Here is a 20476-nt window from a genome sequence, read left to right as displayed (position 1 = left end):
CACTTAAATTTCAAACTTTCAGTAATTCTCCAAGATAGAGTTAATTTGTAGTGTTCTGTTGTCAGAAAGGCACTTGGTCGGATTTTTTTTTTCATTGTAGGTAACACATCGAGTTTAATTGATTTCTAATGTGGTAGGCCAGCTTTTATGTTTTGTAGGTATATCCACTCACCTGCCTTTTAACTGAGAGACTGTATATTTAATTTGTCAGCCTTTTCCCTTGCTGTATGTTACTGTTTTGATTCTGCTCTTCTTCTGGATAACTTTAGACATTTCCAGTGGTTTTCTTAAAAGTTTAGTTTAAAAGCCTTAGTGTTCTTTTACATTTTAAAACCCACTTCATTCTTTCACAATTGGGGTCAATACTATCAGGCGCTAATTTGCTCTTACAAATACCAAATGTTTATTAATATTTAAAAATTCAGATTGAATTCAAAATCTGGGAATGAAAACCAGATATGAAAAATAAAAATTAATAATACCCGCTGACTTGGGTTTCTTCTTTCTTTAAAACAAGTGCATGTAAAGCTATCTTCTGGACAGGTTTCTGCAAACACAGTACCAGAAAGATCTCAAAAACATGGAGTGAGTTCTGAGAAGAGCAAGCATACCAGACTTAACATTGAGCCCTGGGAGTTGAAGGGACTGATTTAGGAGGAAAGATTAAAGTAGCTAAATATACATAGCTTGGCTAAGTGATGACTGAAAGGTGGAGGGTGGGGGGACACATAATAACAGTCTAAAAATATTTGAAGGGTGTTAACATTTAGGAGGGAGAGGGATTTTATGTGGAACATGTGAGCATGACTAGGATTAATGGGGGAGAAAGGAAGAATATAGGATGGATATCAGCAAAGACTTCAGGACAACATGGTGCTCAGTGCTGAGGGATCTCTCTCCTCTGAAGAGCTAGAATGGAAATGCTGTTGTTGGAGACTTTTAAACTTGTATCAGACAAAACTATAAGGATTGTATTTGTGAAACTAGTCCCAAAGAATGGTGTGTGTATGTGCGCATGTGTATCTGTGTTTTACATGAATGAGAGGAGGATTCCAGATGGGAAGTGCTATGGTTTTACACAGGAAACAAGAGAATAGTGGGCATTAGGTGGCTTTACACTGTAAATGTCTGCATGATTTTGTAAATTGTTAGCATTGTGATTCATACTACCTGTGGCTTTGTGACATCAGTATGTTTATTAGACTGATTGACGCAGGAACCCTTCCTTAGGTCTGAAACAAAAAGCGCAGACTTCTAGGTAAATTCCAGGAGTGCTTTCTCAGAGTTTGTCTTCTGTCAATTAGCCAAACATTGAGTAGAGAAGGATGACAGCATTTCTCAAGAAAGGGTGTGCATATACATAGAGGGAGCTGATAATGTCAATATGCAGATCTTGTGGCCAATATGCAGATTGTGGGGAGATCTGGCACAGGCAAAAAGGAACTCCCTTACTTCTACAGTGCAAGTAAGAAAAACCTATCACATGAACTTTCTTTTAAAGTCGCTTTCAAAAGCATGCCTTATTCCTTAAGCAAAACCAGTGTAAGACGACATAACCTTTCCATTTTCTAGTGCCCAAACTGAAGGGAAGCTGCTTGGTCAGAAAAAGCCAGCATGACAGCTAAAAGAACAAGCAGTATTCTCATTCATGTAGGATCCAGATAATGAGCACAGGAGAACTAGGGCTGTCTATTGGTTTAAACAGTTGCTCATTAGCTAATCCATAACAAACCCTGTATTGTCTGTGTGTGGTGAAGATCTGGGCAGCAAAACTGGGAAGGCTGTGTGCAGTTTGTGCCCAGACAGATGGTCTTGTAAATCTGTTGGTCACTGGCAGAGCTGACTGAAACCTCTGGGGCCTGGGTACACCTGCTGCTGAAGGGTGCATAGCCAGCAGCTGTTGCTCATTGCTGTCACCTTGAACTTGTGACCCATGTTCTGGGTACTCCTTCACATTCTCAGAGTCTCACTCCATGCACATTAACAGCCAGAGGCTTCCTCTGTCTCTGGCTTCTTGATCAGGAAATGACACTGTTTTCATGGAAAATGCCTTTAGAATCACACTCCTTTCCTCTTGGGTTTGATTTGTACAATACTTGCAAATGCCTTTCCAGGAGCTTCGGTCGGAGCCTGTGGGCAGGAGGGCAAGGAGTGTAACCAATGCTTGGTGAGGTAACCCAATAGCAATGCCCAAGTTGTTGACTGCAAGTGCTGCAGGCACAGGCCCGTTTCTACACATGGCAGTGTTACAGGGCAACACCCGAGCACGTGTGGCATTCAGCTCAGTGGTTCTTTCAACCCTGATGGGGATTATGAGCATTCCTGCATATAAACACGGCATCATCGTCTTTAGTAGTAGAATCACAGAAAATGGTGCTGGGAGAGACCTTCAAAGATCATCTCGTCTGCTCCTGGGCTCAGAGGCAAAGCCAGCTCTGCTTAAGCTGTTCATGTCTCATCTGATCCTTTATGGCTAAAGTTGAGGAAAAGTGATTTGACAAATCTAGGTATAGAAGCTTTCATCTCGAAGGTAGCTGAAGCACCTAGATATGTGCAAATTTCCTTCTGGATCCATGTGTATTTTTAAGTATCTCTGCAGTTTAAATCGTTTTGTCATCCTCATGTTCCTACACTCCTGCCTGAATCATGGTTGCCCAGTTATCTATCAGACTGTAAACTCAGTCAGGGAACAGGTACTTAAAGAATCTGGAACAGAATTGTGCCAGTGTTAGGAGAAGAAAGAGAACAGGGTGGGAAGGAACAGGGAATATCACAAGCCACTGTAAGGAATTTTCATGATCTTGGCAGAATTCAGCTATTACCCAGACCAGTCCTTGGGTGGCTATGCAATTATTTAATCTGTGTTTCTGCTAGGTTTTTCTGTCCACATTCTCTTTTCACCTGTTACAGAGTATGACATCTTTAACAACTGTTCTAGATAAAGTTGGGATGGTGTGGAACTGTTCTGTGTTGGGACCAAGACTATATTTCCTTCAGAAATGGTGAGGTGACCTTACAGTTCACAGCAGAAGAAAAGAGGGAGCTGCCACTTGTGTTTCCTTGCTCCCCTGCTCTGCTTCCAGTTTTGTGCTCCTGTTCTTTAGGCTAACTTCAGTTTCTAGTAGACTCCTTGTGGATCCATGTTAGATGGCTAAACTGCTTGTAAACTATGTTGGCAAAATGAGCTGGACAGATTTCTGCCAGATTAGAGTTGAACTGATCCATGGAATAGTCTGGTGAGAGGGATGGAGGGGGAAAGGCAACCACTTTTTTCAGGAGTGTCCAGGCATTTGTTTAAGCTGAATCTACAACTTAATGGCTTCAAGTGATCAAAAATCACTCTAAATTATGATGGCACAAACTGAAAATGGGTGGTAGCAGCCATTCCACTTTCAAAAATCAGTATTAATTTATTCGTATAATGCAAGAATAGTCTCTGGGTTCTTTTACTCTCCTTGAGGCTGCTGTGTAATTCTCAGTCATTTGGCTGGGACTGGGTGGTGGTGTGGTCTTAGGTGCTAAGTGAAGCAGTCATGACTCCTCACAGGACTGAGCCAGACCAGACCAGATGCCCTGAGAAACTGCATGGTCTGTGCTGGTCAGGCAGCAAGCGGCTGCACAGATCTCACAGACACCTTTTAGCTCTAATTTCTGTTACAGCTGAAGCTTTGAGTGCTTGGTCAGCCTGTCACCTGGGCACATGCACAAGATTAGCACTTGGGGCAGAAGTCTGCCAGAAACTCTGTACTGTTGGTGCTGGCAGGGGCAGCTGACCACAAAACCAGGAGAAGGGCTAAAGCTTTTGCTATCCCTTAAGACAACATCACTGAGAATTGCTTTCAGATGCCCTACAGTTATTGGAAGATACCGAAATGAGCAGACATTTATTGAATCAAGGAAGAATTCAGCAGATGTCCAGATCTGTAATGTAGAACTTGGACTGATGGGAACTGGAAAATGCTGTTACAGTTAAACATTGGTTTCAGTGCTACCCTCAGTAGTCAAGTTTCTCTGAACCCGGGCCTTGGTGAGTAAAGTGTCTTTGTGCCTCTATAAGGTCATTCTCAGGTGTCCCAAGAGACTGAAAGCTGTTAGTTTGACATGTCTTTCCATGTCGGATTGTTATTGGCTCTTTCAGGTGTTATCTGATACACTCCCTGGCATATGTTACTATATGCAGCTGCTTTGGTGTGATTGTGGGATTTCCCAGCCAAACTGAATCTAAACATTTTCTGTAGGATTCTTATCAGTCTTAACTCTGGGAAGTACCAGAACAAGTCCCAGCTTTGCTCCTTTTGCAGCCCTTAACGTGTATATGGGAGAATACTTACTGGATGGATTAATTTACATTTCTGTGGCCTGAGGCCATAATATGGGAAAACAAAGCTGATGAGGACATTGAATTTATGCACTGAAAAGCACTATTAAAGACTGAGGTGTGGTGAAGGGCTGCATAGCCTGGAGCTTTGCATTAGGCTGATGGGGAGGGACTTCTGCCCGCATACATTGTTGTACCTTAGTAAATGCTCATCTTTACAAGGAATAACTCCACAAGCCCTTGGGGCAGTAATTAGAAGGCAGTTTAACGCTGTTTAGCCTTTAGACAAATGATGCAAGCACAGGAAGTGCCTTGCCCATTTTCTTACCAGCCTGTTCGTGTGAGGGTTAGGTGGAGTACAGTTCCAGGCTACAGTTTCTCTGGTGGCAAAACTGGTTTAAGAAGTTCTGCACCGATTCTTTCTCTGTTCTCTTTGCTGTGCCAATGCCGTGGTTAATGTGACCACAGAATGAACTAGTTCACCAATCCAATTAAAAATAGGCTGATTGGGGGGGGGAAAACAAAACAAAACCAAACCAACAACAAAATCCAAATGGGGACGTTTTATTTTTTAATTATTGGTAATTAGAGTGGTGCATGTCAGTCTTTCCTCCCCGTCCCCCCTCCCCTTTTCCCATCAATGTAGTCAGTACAGCTGCACACAGCGGTTGATGGAATGTTGAAGGAGGAGGAATGACCAGCTAAGGAGAGGGAAACCTTTTCAGATTGTTCTGTTGATGAAAAATGTGTTGCTCTAACTACACCTATGGTGACTGACTTTTCATTTATCTCCAGTACTTGTTTGGAACCAATAAGAAGCTTCCCCAAATCTGCAGGGTCTGTAATTGTTATCCCACAGCCAAACACTTCATATGAAGCATCTTAAACTGACCACCAAGAAACAGCAGTTTCTAAATGGTGGTAGCATTTCTTGTGTTTCTGGCTGTGAATTTAGGCTGTGCAGTGGCAAAGGAGAGGAGTAAACACTAACCTTTCCAGCCAAAGACCTTTTACACAAGAGAGGGTTTCAGTGTTTACACCAGTTAGTAAATGAGACAACTGAGTTTTATGACCTCAGACAGATGAATCACCCGACTGCCATGTGAGGGACTTGACTGGTGCATTCTGCCCAGCAAATAAAGCTTTGACTTTGTCATTTCAGAAGAGGAAGGAGCTCAGAACTTGCACAGTCAAATGATAAAAACAAGTATTTTGGGAAAGAGCTGGCTGTGATGGTGCTAATCACTTAAATATTGAGTTTTCAGGCTTCTGACTGTTTTGGTATTTTTCGGAAGTATTGGCTCATCCCTCTTTGATTCTTTATTTCAAAATCCCCTTTCTGTAGGGCTTGCATGAGCTTAGAGAATCTTTGTGTAGAAGGGTAATCCTGAGAAAATTCAAGCATGGAATAAATGATCAGAGTGAGGACATTTTCTTCTCCCAGTTGAATATAATGTTCATTGGTGTGTGTAACTGTGCTATGGGAACTCAAACCTGACTGTTGGGCACTGAAGTTCTGCACTGTTGGGGTCAAAGATGTCAAAGATAGGATAGGTCAGTGCCATAAAATGCAGTATGGTTTTCCATGGTCCCTTTCATGGGAAATGTTCTTAGTATGATGATCATAGTGGTGTACTAAGTTCCATTATTGCCTCTTGAGTAGAGGAACCAAACAGAATCTTCTCACCAAGGCTTTGGTGAGAAAATGTGGTTTGTGATGAAAGGAAAGTCTTAATAAAGGTAGCATTAAAACTAGATTATATTAGTAAAAGTTGGGTGTCTGTGCATCTTGAGGAAAAGATGGGATTAACCATCAGAAATATGAAAATGTGGTTTCTGACACATGTAGCCCTACTTCTGGAGCAGCTGATGTCCAGGAAGACCTTTAGCATAGCTGGGAGGAGGAAGCAGTGGAATGAGAGGTAGGCAGTAAGGTTGTGCAGGGAGCCATGGATGGGGCAGACCCCAGTGGCAGTTAGTCCCATATGGACATGCAACAACTGCTTTTAGACAGCTGCTTTTGTCTAAAAGTGTCTTTCTGGTAAGGCTTGGTTGGTGGTTAGTTTTGCTTTGTATGCACAGAGAAACACTGACATTTGGTGGACAAACGAGGTGTCCTTACCTTCCCTCTTCTGTCTAGATTTATTTGTCTGATGCACACAGTTCATTATGTTTATGTTGATTGTAACCAGCAGTTAATTAAATAAGTTCGAGGAGACTGTCATGTCCCAGGAAATAGCATTAAGTGACACAGATTGAAATGGGAGTTGAGATGGGTTTCTTGACCTCCCTTTGATAAACCTTTCACTGGATACAGCTGGATAGTTGCTTCTCTTGCAGAACTACTTAGAGGTAGTTGCAAATGTTTGCTTTGGGCACAGAAAGATACAGAATCTGCCAAGAAACATACTTCTGTGCTGTTTCCCACTGAAAGCATTTTGCAGACATCACTGAATTCTTTGATCTCACTTTGTTTGGCAACAGGTGTGTGAGGAAGTATAAGTCTTAAAGAGATACTGCTTACAAGAGGCAGAAAAATTAATATACTTCTACTAAGAGAAAGTCAGCATGAAGCTTTGAGGTAGGGCTGGAAAATGCTTCCTATGGTGATGGGAATTCCCTTGATTATCTCCCTTCATTACAGGAAGAGACTTCTCTGCTGTTATATTCAAAGGTGCACAGGTGTAGAATGGAGAATCCAAAACCATCCTTATTCACTTCTCTTAGGCAATTCCTTCTTGGATAACTCCTGAATGCAAAATTTTGCAATTTAGTGTAAGGCGGAATGGGAGGCAAATTGCTGCCCTTGGAAATTTAACTGTTGAGAGTAAGAGGTAAAGAACATAAGAGAGTATCTCTTGGCTACTTTTTTTGTGCCATGCTTTCAAGGGAAAGGCTCCAGGGAGGATAAAGGTGCTGTGCCACAGTTGGAATGTTGGCTGGAGCTTCGTGAAACCCAATGCGCGGTTTCGACAGAGGAGTCACAACTGTTGGCAGGTTCTGGTGACCATGGCAGACCTCAGCAGGAGTTATTCTAAGAACACAACATATGATCAGGTTACTGAGGGACACTTCACATGGCTCTAAAAAATGAACCATCTGACGGTTTATGACAGCTCTGCCTGTTCCAGCCAAATGAGGAGTGCTGGTCTTTGCTGACCCTGCAGCCAGGGTTGTGAAACAAAGAAAGTGCCTTCTGGAGCCTGTGAGACTACAGACTTGCAGCCACATAGTACCTGCTTACATCTAACTACTGATAAGAAAACAAAAGATATTTAGGACTTGCTTCTCTTGCAGTTTTGATTCATGGTAATTTAATAGTGCCTTGCTGCAGTTCACTGGGCTTGGCAATTTACATAGTTCTATATTTAGTAATCCCTGTGATGAATGTCTTTGTAGAGTCATCTGTTTGTTTGTTTGTTGGTGTTTTTTTTGTTTGAGTTTCCTTTTTTTTCTTTTTTGCGCTACCAGTACCTTTATTAGCTTAATATAACCTGCCACTTTCCTGTTTTAACCTCACTGTGAGGACACACTTCTGGAATAGGGAAACAGTACGAGAGTTATTAGCAAGTGGGAAGTGAATTCTAAAACTAGAAATTCTCATGATCCACAATTAAATGCTCTATGGAGTTTCTTTCTAGAGAGTTTCTGTACTGGCATCTAACATCTGCAATCTGTGCAACAATTTCTCCTCCCACTAGTCTTTTTTGGTGAAGTATGTGGCCTGAGTGGCCTGAGGGAACTTCGCAGTTTTTGCTGCTGCCGTTGTCAAAGACAAACAGTTAAATGCACACTTATGGAAATACCTCCCAGTTTCCCAGGCTTGACTACAGTTTATTGTCTCTCCTCCCTGCTTCCTACTCTGTTTCCCTCCTTTTGTTCTCTCTAACACTCAGTCCCTCTTAATTCCTTTGATGAGGTGCAGGGTGACGCAGGAGATTGGCATCACTGTGTAAAGGTCTCTTTCTGCCAGTTCCTGCTTTTTTTTTTCATTTTGTTTTGTTTCCCCTCTGGTGCTCCTTGTTTCTAGCTGCTTCTCTTCTCTGCATGGGTTTTCAATGGGCTGCAGTCCTTCCAAGGTTGTCTCTGCTCTGGCGTGGGTGCTGCAGTTGCATCAAAATGTTCTTCTGTCATGGAGCAACTTTTTCCAAGATTACTTTTTCAGCCACATCCCCAGGAATGTCCCCTACCACATGTCTCCTTTTCTTCAAATTCATCTTTTTACCTATCTTGTATTTCTCCTGTGCATTTTCAGGTCTCCTTTTGTGGCTCCTCATGTGTCTCCTGTTCCCTACTGGCTCTTGCCCTTTCCAAAACATGTTCCAGCAAAGGTAGCTTGTGCTCCTGTGACTGGTTGGGGATTTGATGGATTGATTGTTATTTTCATCCAGTTTCGTTGTGGCTGGAATTGGCTGTGGCTGGCACAGAGCTGTTCATGGCATCCTCTTGTACAGATTACCCCTGCAACCCCTTGCTGCTGAAGCAGAATAGTGTTCTGTCAGACTGTTCAGTCTCCATAATTTCTTTGCTTAATTGGAAATGCTACAAATATGAATTTACTCCATAAAATTTATTGTATGTGGTTGAGAATCCACTGAAATTAGTTATGCAAGGATGACCCATAACTGAGCCAATGTCTGGAGAGTTCCCATGTGTTCAGATTTTCAGTATAGCCTGATACATACTCTTTAAAAGTTTGCCTGCAATTCTCCTCATCCACTTCTTCTCAAGGCTAGTTTTTCCTCTCTTTTCCATTAACTCTCTCTTCTTCCCTCTCAAAGGGTCCTCTTTTTGCACAAAAATTTTCCTCCTTCTTTCTTTATAGATAATAGGGTTTGAGTGCCTTGTTTTGTTCAGCACATTTCCCACTTCTAGCATGTCTCAAACAGTCCTGAAATTCCTTATATGTCGGCATCTGTTTGAGAAGAGTCACTTCAGTTCCTTCTTACCTTTCAGCTTGGATCCATGTCTAAACAGATGGAAGCTTTGAGAAGCCATAAATATTATTGTTGGCACTAGAGGAAGGTGGTGTGGATATGTGTCGCTAGTAATTGGTCTCGGCTTTGTAAAAATGGTTTACATGGGTTGGAAGAGCAGCCAGGTGCAAGGTGGCAGAACAGCATCTGCTCCCACCAAACTCCCCTGGGCATGGCACTGTGCTAAAGCAGAAACTGTGGGAACTTGAAGAGGTCAGTGCTTACAGGGCAGGGCATTGTGTTTCTGGCACAGACACAGTTCCTAATTTGTATTTACAGGAGCTGGAGCTGATTTCTCAGCTACAGACCCGTTTCTTCTCCCAGGGGAATAAGGGGAGCTGCTATAAAGACACCATTAGAAAAAAGATTAAGATCTGTACATGTAAAACACTTTCCCATCCCTGTGTGTGCATTGTTTGTGTTTCATGAACATGGCCTAACTGCAGTCATGGACATTTGCATTCTTCTATTTCAGAAACAGATGGAATTAAGGGCTTTGCCAGTCATTCCCTAAAGGGTTGAGTGGCCAATTCCAGCATAGTCTTTCCTTGCTTACATTTCATTTCAGGGTTGAGTGAAATAAGAGTTTAAAATAAATACAAGGTACAGGTTTTTCATGGAATATTAAACTACTGGAATAGTTAATACTGGTAGTTTAATACTGATTTCACTGCTTGCCTTTTGATGTCTGTGATGTCCTAATGTACAAGTTCTCTGCCCACAAACTTTCCACAGACAATACTGGGGTTTCATAATTTTGTTATAAATAAACTTCACAAGAGCTGTGGCTTTGTTTCCTGGTTCATTCCTTCTTCATTCTGCAAACACTTGCAGCCATATCAAGATGTCTCGCAGCCTTGCAGCTCCCACTCCCACTATTTTGCTACTACTGTGGTCACCACAAATGTGTTATTTTGCAGAGCCTCCTCTTTTTCTGTCATGTTTTCTGCCTTGAACCAGCCTAGGGTTCAGATGTGTAACTGCTGCCTTTTTGTTTCTGCTCTTCATTCCTCCATCTTCAGAAAGAGAATAAAATCTGTGTGACTGCTTACATTGGTACATGGAAGCCAGTGTAATAAACCTGGATAGTCTGCCTGCAGGAGTCTGAAAGCACTTGTAATTCACTCTGTCATATCAAGCTGATGAATTCTGTGTAGCTGTTTCCATGTTTATTTGCTTGGACTTAGTTACACAAAATGACAGGCTCCTTTTGCTTGGAAGGGATCTCTTCAGACTGCCTAGTCTGGCCCTGCTGCTCAAGCAGTGTCCAGTAGGTTGTGACTATCCTCCAAGGATGGAGACTACAACCTCTTTGGGCAGCCTGTGCCAATGTTTAACCACCCTTATAGTAAAAAACAATTGGGTTTTTCTTTTTTTTCCTTTTTTTTTCTTTTTAGACAGAATTTCGTATGTGTTAATTTGTGTCAGTTGTTTCTAGTTCTATCACTGGGTGCTATTGAGAGGAGGGTGGCTCTCTTTTTCCCTTCATTGCCTCCCATCAGGTATTTATTTTATTATTGATTAAAAACTGCCCCTGAGTCCTCTCCAGGCTGAACAGACCCATCTCTCTCAGCCTCTCCTCATAGGTAAGATGCTCCAGTTTCTTAATAATTTTTGCTGACTTCTTGCTGGACTTGCTCCAGTATGTCCACACCTTTCTCGTGCTGAGGAGACCAGAACTGGACTCAGTACTCCAAATGTTACCTCAACAGTGCTGAGTGGAGCTGAAGGATCACTTGACCTGTTGACAACTGGGATTTGCCATAAGGGTGCATTGCTGGCTCATTGTCAGCTCATTGTCAACTGGGACCCCATCCATCTGTTCAGCCAATTTTCGTCAACCCCCTTGTCCAATTATCTGGCCCATACGATGTCAGTGTGCCTATGGGGATGTTGTAGGAGACTGCTCCTGACACTCAGATGTCTGCCATGTGTGCTAATAAGTTCCTTTGTAAGAAAGAAAAGAGTGTGACAGAATCATCCTGCTGCTGCTCTCTACAGATGCACAATGGAATTGCCTATCTTTTTCGCTGAGGTCATTGCTTTCTAAGCTTGTATTTGCATTATTTCTCTGTTCCAGGCCGAAATGAGTTGATTGCCCGCTATATTAAGCTGAGAACAGGGAAAACACGCACAAGGAAACAGGTAAGTGTACCGTTTTCCCTGTAAACATTAGCTTCTTTGGGCCACTAGAGATTATGAGGGCTAACGAGAACAAATTTCTCGCTGTTCACTTGTTGGTAGTTTCTGACTTTTCTCCAAAGTCTTTGCTGACTTTTTTTTCTGTTGTGCTGAGCTGGTTAATAAGAATGGCAGGAAGAGTCAGCTCAGTAGGTTTCTGATGCTCATGTCTCCCAATCACATTTGTGACCCACAAATTTTTCTACTGTTAAATAGTGTGATTTTATTTGCTTGGCCTACTACTAATGAATGTTTCAGGGAACATCAGTGGTTCTCTGCATGAAGGTTCCTTGTTCAGCCCAGGCAGACAAGACAGCAATGATGATTTTGAAAATGCCTGGTGCACAAGATGAAAAAGGAATCTTTGTAATTCGGGAATGATTATGCAGGCTATGCTGGACAAAGCACTGAGCAGCCTAGACCTGCCTTAGATGGCCCATCTTTGCTGGCCCTCCACCCCATTTCATGGCACTGGAGTTATGTTCAGAAAAGGAGCTCGTTGTTATCTCCAGTCCCTCCTACCCCCAACCCTAAATAACTGCCTAAAGTGTGTTTACTTCTACAAGAAGCTACCAAGTATTCCTCTGGAATGAAGATGGAATTTTGTCTTTCAATGCAGGTATCTAGTCACATCCAGGTCCTAGCAAGGCGGAAAGCCAGAGAGATCCAAGCCAAGCTCAAGGTATGATGGATATCCCTTAACATATCACACAAGCCCCCCCCCAGTCAGCTGTTCCCTCTATGAACAGCCTTAAAAAAGCCTGAGATTTGTCACTGAACTGTAGTAAGCTGGAGAGGAAAAGGTTCTTCCCAGGAAATGTTGTGCAAACATTCATTATTGTTGAAGCTCTGTGACGTCTGGAGCAATTCTATTTAAAGAATAAAGAAACAATAACTTTTTAAATTTCATGTGTCTTATTTCTGCCTCTGGTTTATGCTGTTGTCATTCAAATCTGAAAGACCCTTAGACTTAGGAGTGTGCAAAGAGTGTTTACCTGAGGAGGAGGGCTTTATGGTTACAAATGCTGACCAGTAAGCAGTCCCTGGTGTTGTGGTGGCCTTGGGAAAAAGTAGCCTTACAGTTACTAGAGCACCAGCTCCACCTCTACTAGAGGTGATGATGTGGAGTTGTCCACTGAGAGGAAGCAATAAAGCCAGCTGGCATCTTCTCAGGTAAAATGGTGCCAACTGAATAGACTTTGTTCCTTGATTAATTCAGACCTGATTTGAAGAGGCCTGAGCTAATGAGAAAGAGAAAGTGGTTGAATACTTGCTTGAGAAAAGCTGTGTTTTCCTTTCCATAGGAAAAGCTCCAAGATCACCCTAATGAACCTCTTGACATTTATTTCCACTCAGATTTGATGCAGGGAAATGGTTTATGTGCTTAGGCTGAATTGCCAGAAACGCTGAGAAGGTCAAGTTTGTATGTGACAATTGCACAAGAGGGTGTCCCCTGTTAGAATGTGAGCTATCCAGAAAGGGCTTGCTGAGCAGGATGTGAGGTCTGGGCCTTGTTATGTTTCACTGAGACAGCCAGAGAAGGAAGGTGAGTGCTGACCTTTCTGATTGGTATGGCCATAAGTAATCTGGAAGGAAGAGAGTTTGCTTCCCTGATCTTCCATGCTTCAGGTGACGATAACCTTGACAGCCCAGTCTGTCCCTGACTGCTGAGGGGATGGCTATTAGTATGTGCTTCCTCTTGGCTGTCTGGGCAGCTCCTCACTGGGCACCAGGACAAATGGACTGTCCTGGGCACTCCCAGGACAGTCCCAGCTGTTGGCACTCGGTGTTGCCCAGTACTGACGTGCATGCAGCTCTGTTGCAAGCAGTGATTGCCTCTAAGCTATGACTGCACCCCCACATCCCAGCCCCATTTTAGAAAGCTGTGCTGTGTCTTTTATTAGCCTGTTGTGTTTCCAGCTGCTCTGATAAAGAGAAGGAGGCACAAATTACAACTATCTAATTCAGTGCACCCAAGTAGGGCTGCCTAAGCTTGAAACCTGTGGTGCTGTTAAGTGGTCAATTCAGGTGCAGGCCTGCTGGAGAGGCAAGTTAGAGCGAGCAGGAAACAACAACTGCCCGGGGTGTTAAAAGCTTCACTGCTGCTTACATCTGTAACCTTGATTCTGTTCCTCGTGTGTCACAGCTCTGGGGTTGGGCATGATTGAAAAGCCAGTCAGCCGAGCCTGTTTCCACTTAGCTCACAGGAGCTGGCCGGTTTTGTTCTCAGGGAACGAAGGTGTCTTGGGGAGCTCCATGGAGCCATTGGCTGCTGTCCTTTTACACCACCCAGGCCATGCTGTGAGCTCTGCCCAGCTGCCTGCAGAGAACCCTTCCCCAGGACCAGGCTGTTCCTTTCCGCCTGCAGTGGCAAGTCGGGAGCACTGATTCAACTCATTTACTTGTTTGCTTTTGCTGGCCATTTCCATAGAGCAAGGAAATGAAACCACAGAAACTGCTGCCCTTCTTCCAAGGTCCTGCTGGCAGCTGTGTGTTCTCCTGTCACTGTTCATTTTCCATAGCAAGTACATGTTTTCATATTTATATCCTAGAGATCAGAGCAGCTACGTGATGACTTTTCAGAGCAGTCACTGCAATGCTTCCGTCTCCACACAAACTGTGTTTTTTTAAAAGCTTTAAACTTCTTTAAGTGTGCACTGTGTCTGCAACAGATAGAGGTGGGAAATAGGGTAAAGCCTGAAGAAAACTGTTCCCAAAAGTCAGCAGTTTTTCCGTGCCCTGGGTGGCTAATAGATGTCATGTGCACTAAGGAAAAAAGTGGGAAATGGTAGTATTATCGTCGCCATCATAATCACCATCATCATTATTATGTGTTTTAAGAATAATAAAAGAAAATGTAAACATTGCAAATGTTTGGTAAAAGTTTTTATTGCTCCTTTTTTTCTTCTTCTTTTTTATTTGTACTGGAAAACACTTGAAATGAGTACAGAACTGTTGGCTGAAACAGAAAGGAGATGTATTTTCTAAAAACATGCTCTTTCCAGCAGTCTGTCAAGCATTTAAACAAAACAGAAACACAGCAGAGGTTAATAGGTAAAATACTTTCCTTCCTTAATTATTTTACGTTTTCTTTTAACTTCTAATACCTCCACAAGTAAATGCATCTTCCCCATAAAATCATGTATGAACTCAGGTACACAAATACAATTTTTCCAGTGAGAAAATAAGGGAAGGAAAAAAATCCTTTTCTGCAATGGCACATGGGAAATAGTCCTTACGTATATTAAGAAAACAACAGAAAATAATAATTTCCCTTAAAAAAAGTAGGTAATCCTTCAGTTATTCTCTAAGGCATCATTTAAACTGGATTCTGAAAAAGTTTTCCATAGCTTTGGAGAATATTACCAACTTTCTCAGCATTTAAAATGTTTCCCTTCCATTCACTTGAATGGTACTAACAGGAGACACAGCTCTAAAAAAGATGCACAAGTTTTGCCCATTTCTACTGATCATTCCACTTGAACATTTGCATTTATTTTTGAGATTTTTTTTTGTATGCCTCCTCCACTTCTTTTTTTTTTTTTTTTTTTTTTTTAATGGTTAGACACATTAGGATATTTGGGCTTTGAACTTTAGAAAACCTTAGATAAATTGGAGGGGTTGGAAAGAATGGAAGCCCAAGGGTGACAACTTACTGCAGTTCAATGAATGCAAGTGGGAAGTGAGAATTCCTGAAGAAGGTACCTCTTTCAGCAGTTTCTTCAAGCTATGAATTAATCTGTGTGTTTTCTGTGGTAATTATAATGACACAGATAAATGTGGAATGTCTGAAGGATGAAGATTGATTGTAGGGGATGTAGGAGGAAAGGCAGAATGTGGGGAAGTGTTTCTGTTTGTCTATTTATTCCTTGAAAGAAGAAGTGAAGAATGCAGTTTGTTTTATGCGTACCTCAGACCCACTAATTATGGCACTGTCGTTGCCTGTAAAATTATGTGTAAATCTACAGTCCTGTTAAAATACAGAAAGGGATGTCCCTGCATATGTGCCCTGGAGATTACTAAGGTTTCATGTTTCTCTGGAGATGGGAATAAAATGATCAACTCTACCTGAGACTAATGCAATCCCAAATTGAGGTAGTCTTTTTTGCAGTGATGATGACAATCTCTTTTTTGTGACCTTTTCCTCAGAGGGTTTTTTTTTTTATAATGAAGAGTCCTTCCCATTGAATATTCTTACCAATTATTAAAACACAAGAATCAAGTAGGGGTGTACTTTCCATAACAAAACTTTTCATCTGTGTGGTTGAAAGCCCTCAGACAGAAAGGATAAATGTTTAGCAGTCTTTAAACCAGCATTTCAGAAAGGATGATTAATCACATCTGAAGCTATAGTAATGAGTGACAGCCCTACAGCTTCGAAGAGTTCTCACCACAGTTACTGGTGAATTTGCTGCCCGGGTTTTCAGAGATGCTTGTTCCCTACAGAGAAGCTGATGAGAATCCTGGTTGTACAGCATTAGAGCTGGCAACTTGTTAATCATTATAATAATCCTGTGTTTTCTCTTTCTGCTCTTACTCATAGGATCAGGCAGCTAAAGATAAAGCCATGCAGAGTATGGCTACAATGTCATCTGCCCAGATTATCTCTGCAACTGCCTTCCACAGTAAAATGGCCTTGCCTGGTCTCCCGCGACCAGCCTACCCTGCTGTTTCTGGGGTGAGTGGATCAGTGTCTTGGTGGAGTTTTGAGAGTATTTGAAAAGATGTTGGGACCTGCTCAGGAAAATCCTGAGAACTGAGACAGAATGGGCCAAAAGGCATTGACTCTGTAGAATAACTCTGTCATATGGCTTCAACAGTTTTGTCCTATTCTTTGCTCACACTGATGTAAAACAATAGTTTCACTATGTATATTTTTTTAATGATACAAGAGAGAAAACAATCAGTATCACTTTCTTAGTCCAGCATCTTGTTGGAATAAATCTGTTTGGGCTATCCTGACCCTTTCTCATAATTACTGAGCTCATTCTCAGCACTTAGATCAGATGGCCCTTACATGAAATCCTTCACAAATAAGGTCTGTCAGCATCCCCATACCTATGAGCTGGGCCTAGTGAGCATTTGCTGAGCATTGATTTCTGCCATAATAACTCCTGTGGAACTTTCCTGGGGAAGATGGTCCTTCCAAGACAGTGAGCATCGTAAAAGCTTTGAGGATGGAGCCACAAGGTGCATGCATAATATTTAACATCAGAGATCACTTTTGGGTCAGTTTCTTGCATGTGAGTAGTAGTAATGTATAGAATGAAAAAAAAAGAGACCAGTCAGCATCTCCACAAGAATGAAACCAGGAATGTAGGAAGAAGAGATAACTCGTTCACATCTTTGAAGGTCTGTGAGCTTGCAATTTGTTTCCTCAAAAAAGAGCAAGCCTTGCGTTTCATCTCTTATCTTAAGAGTGGTGACTTTTGTCTATGTGTTGTTTTCTTTCAGTTTTGGCAAGGACCATTGCCAGGCCAAGCTGGATCTTCCCAGGAGTAAGTATTCCTTCATGTGAGCATCCAAAGCAGGTGCTTCTGCTGTTTTCTCTGCTGCCCAAGGAGCACCATCAGCTATTGCAAGATCTATGAAATGCTAAAATCTTCATTTTTCTTATAGTAGTGTTAAAATAAAGCTGAGCTCTCCTGAAAGCTGTGTTCACTTGTGGGTGTTGAATGTCTCTGAATTTGGGCCTAAATGTCTGAGAGGCATCCAGCCCAGACCTATATCCACTTGCAGAGATATAAAACTACTTGTAGTTGAAAGGAAAGGATAAGTAAATGGGCACCAGTGTATTAAGAGGCTGATAGGGATCTCAGAAAAACAAATCCGGAGGGAGGACCTGCTGAACACCTGCAGGGAAATTTTAATCTGTCCAGCCCTGTCCCCTTACTGCTTTCTGAGTTTTTCCCCCATGACCCTCTTTTGCCCACACAGAAAGATAATTTCCAAAAGACACTTTGTCCCCAAGGAGAAATGCTTGATCTAATCTGTGCAAACAGTTGGTGAAGAATATTTTTTGTCTGGTTGGTTTTTTATTAACTACCTTTTTTTGTGTAATTCTGTAGCGTGAAACCATTTTCTCAACAACCTTATGCTGTACAGCCTCCGCTTCCATTACCAGGTAGGTAAGGAAATGTAGCTCCTTCCTTTGAAATTGTATTTCAACTTCAAAATCGGCCAACACTAAAAATCTTGAAAGTAAATTGAAAAAAAATTACCTATTGAAACATTTCAATGAGCCAAAAATTAATTTTTTAATGATTTCCTCTTAGTATCTGTTTCCATTCTTTTACTGAGAGAGCTGAAGCTTTTAAATTTTGTTTTATTTTACAAAACTTTTCTTTCTGTTTATATTGGTTGTGTTGGGTTTGTTTTTTCTCCTGGCTCAGCAAAAAACCAAAGTTTACATATCTCTACTGGTCTTCCACTGTGTTCTCTGTCATAACATGATTGCCTTCCTAATTTCTGAGTAATTTGAATAACAAATGTCTTTTCCATCTCAGCTTCCCCATTTTGCGAAGGTAATGGTGACACCTCATTCTGATACTAAACAGTTCATTTCACTGCTCCTTTAGGGCTCCATCTGAGTCCTTTTAAAATTGCTGAACACATTTTCTCTGGTGTCAAACCCGGGTAGTTTGTCTTTTACATCATGACCTACCCTGATAGTGCTGTCTGAGCAGAGGGTGACTGACAAGCCATTTAGAGCACAGGTAGACTGGGGACCTTATGAATGATGTTTTTGCTTGATGAGTGAAGCCATAAGAAAATGTAATGAGTCAGCTTTGATAGCAGGTGCTCTACTGAAAAGTTATTGCCATTTTTTCCTTAATTATTGTTATATAAATCCTGTGTGCTTAGGGTTTGAGTCTCCTACTGGCCTCTCACCTTCCCCATCAGCACCAGCTTGGCAAGGACGAAGGGTTGCTAGCTCCAAACTTTGGATGTTAGAGTTCTCTGCATTCTTGGAACAACAACAAGACCAAGACACAGTAAGAAACACACCTTGCTTCCACCCCTCATTAATTTTGTATCTTCAGACAGCTCCTGTTCATCATGGATATGTTATACTACTCTCTGAGTATGAAATACTTGCTTCATTACTCTTCAGAGAACAGAAAGGCCTCTTTGGGAAACACCAGATATCCTCCTCTTAGAGGATAAATAGTGGTAGATCCATCTCTGTGCAAGGTGCTTCTGGCCTCCCTCTCCAGGATCATGGGCATTCATACACCAGAGCCCAAGGCACTGAGGTCATAAACCCATGCCAGGCTATTCTGGTTGTTCTCTCCAGCCTTGTAAGATAAGAGTCCAATATAGAACCCAAAATCAGATGTTGCTAAGATCACATAAAGCCATGTGTTTCTCTGGTGTGATGAGAACTTGAAATTGGGGGCAACTGGGATGAATTTGCATCACTGTGTTTCCATGGTGCCACCTATGAAGTGGAAGTAGTAAGATTAGCCTGTCTCACTAAACCTTGTGATTCTGCATCTTGAGATGTGCTCAGGTGATGGGCTGAGATAGGAAAGTTCAAAAAAGATAGTGTTATTTGGCTGGTACCTTGCTGTGGGATTTTAGGCTCTTCATAGGACAAGAGCATTGATGTTTGACTGAGTGATCCATCGCAGGTAACACTCTGTGTCTCAGGTTATTTCAGACTGTATAGCAGCAGCATGAGGCAATGGCTTAGGAGTGAATACAGGAAGAAAAAACCCAACAATAGTGTTTCAGAGAAGGAAGAAGCATGGTGTATTGATAAGAAGGAAAGAACAGCATGAGCTGGTATTAGCAGATATTTCTGTTGATTTCTTCTGCTCTTTTAGAAAATGCTATCAAATCTTCATTGACTTCCGGTAGTCTTCCGTGAAGGACAATGAATGTTCAGTATGTACTGAATGGTATTGAACAATTTCCTAATTCCATGTTTTTCTTCTTGCAGTATAACAAACACCTGTTTGTGCACATTGGGCAGTCAAGCCCCAGCTACAATGACCCCTACCTCGAGGCAGTGGATATCCGGCAGATCTATGACAAGTTCCCTGAGAAAAAAGGGGGCCTGAAGGAGCTCTTTGAAAGGGGGCCAGCTAATGCCTTCTTCCTTGTCAAATTCTGGGTAAGGGAAGGGCCCTTTACAGGGTACCCTTTTGCTATGAAGTTTCTCACTTTGAAAGCTGTGACCTCGCTGGCTGTTAGAAAACTGCTGCCTCCCAACAAATTTTAGCCTGTGTAGGCAACTTAATACAGCCATGACTGTCACTGGAGATCTTCCCTTGACCCCGCAAGGCATGCTTTCTGTCTGTAGCAAGATGTATCTTTCACATTGTCCATCTGTAGAGTTGTTCTTGACTACTGTCTGAAGATTTGCTATTGGTGACTTGGGCCTTCTAGAATTTTCATTTATGTATAAGTAAAGAACGCAGGGGAAATTATTCTCTGCATACTCTTATGCATTCACTTCTCTCAGTGTTGTGTAACTCCTCAGTCAGAGGCAATACTTTTCCATCTCTTCTCCTCTCTCTGTAGTTGCATTTTGTGTTATCCAAGTACTAATAATTTATAGATGCATATTTACTGCTGGCAGAGCAAAAGATAAGAGAAACATATAATGAAATTGGATTATGATGATAATATATTACTGAAATGACTTCTGGTAAATTGGCAGAAATCAGCCCGGCAAAAGCCTACTCACTCAATTTGGATTTTTGTGATTTAGCTGAAATTTGAAAAAATGGCGCCATTGTGCTTCAAGGTACAAACAAAATAGCTTTGGTGATCGATATTATCATAAGTATTACAAAATTAAAAATAACAGTAGCTCAGGGCAGTTGTACACTAGATGGCTGAGGGAATGTGTAATGGGATTTGGAGCATTTCACCTTGAGTTTACCACGTAATTCAACCTCAGGTCAGAGTGAGATGATGAGAAATGAGCTTTTTTATCTCATTCTCTTCATACAAACTGGCACTAGAAAGCCTCCTGACTGGTGCTTTCAGA

At 41.8% G+C, this 20476-nt stretch overlaps 1 protein-coding gene across 2 annotated transcripts in view; it reads left to right on the top strand.

Annotated features, from left to right (window-relative positions):
* The window catches only part of TEAD4 (TEA domain transcription factor 4), a 51564-nt gene that overhangs the window by 19738 nt on the left and 11350 nt on the right, over window positions 1-20476 (top strand). For both annotated transcript variants that reach the window (XM_039561239.1, XM_039561247.1), the window contains exons 4-10: window positions 11375-11439; window positions 12095-12157; window positions 16019-16153; window positions 16930-16973; window positions 17544-17599; window positions 18340-18470; window positions 19421-19594. In XM_039561239.1, the coding sequence (XP_039417173.1) occupies window positions 11375-11439; window positions 12095-12157; window positions 16019-16153; window positions 16930-16973; window positions 17544-17599; window positions 18340-18470; window positions 19421-19594 (668 nt within the window). The remainder of the gene's footprint in view (window positions 1-11374; window positions 11440-12094; window positions 12158-16018; window positions 16154-16929; window positions 16974-17543; window positions 17600-18339; window positions 18471-19420; window positions 19595-20476) is intronic.

This window comes from Corvus cornix, chromosome 1 (genome assembly GCF_000738735.6).
Source record: "Corvus cornix cornix isolate S_Up_H32 chromosome 1, ASM73873v5, whole genome shotgun sequence".
Classification (NCBI taxonomy): domain Eukaryota; kingdom Metazoa; phylum Chordata; class Aves; order Passeriformes; family Corvidae; genus Corvus; species Corvus cornix.
Note: the sequence above shows the minus strand (reverse complement) of the source record. Positions and strands in the feature narration are given on the sequence as shown.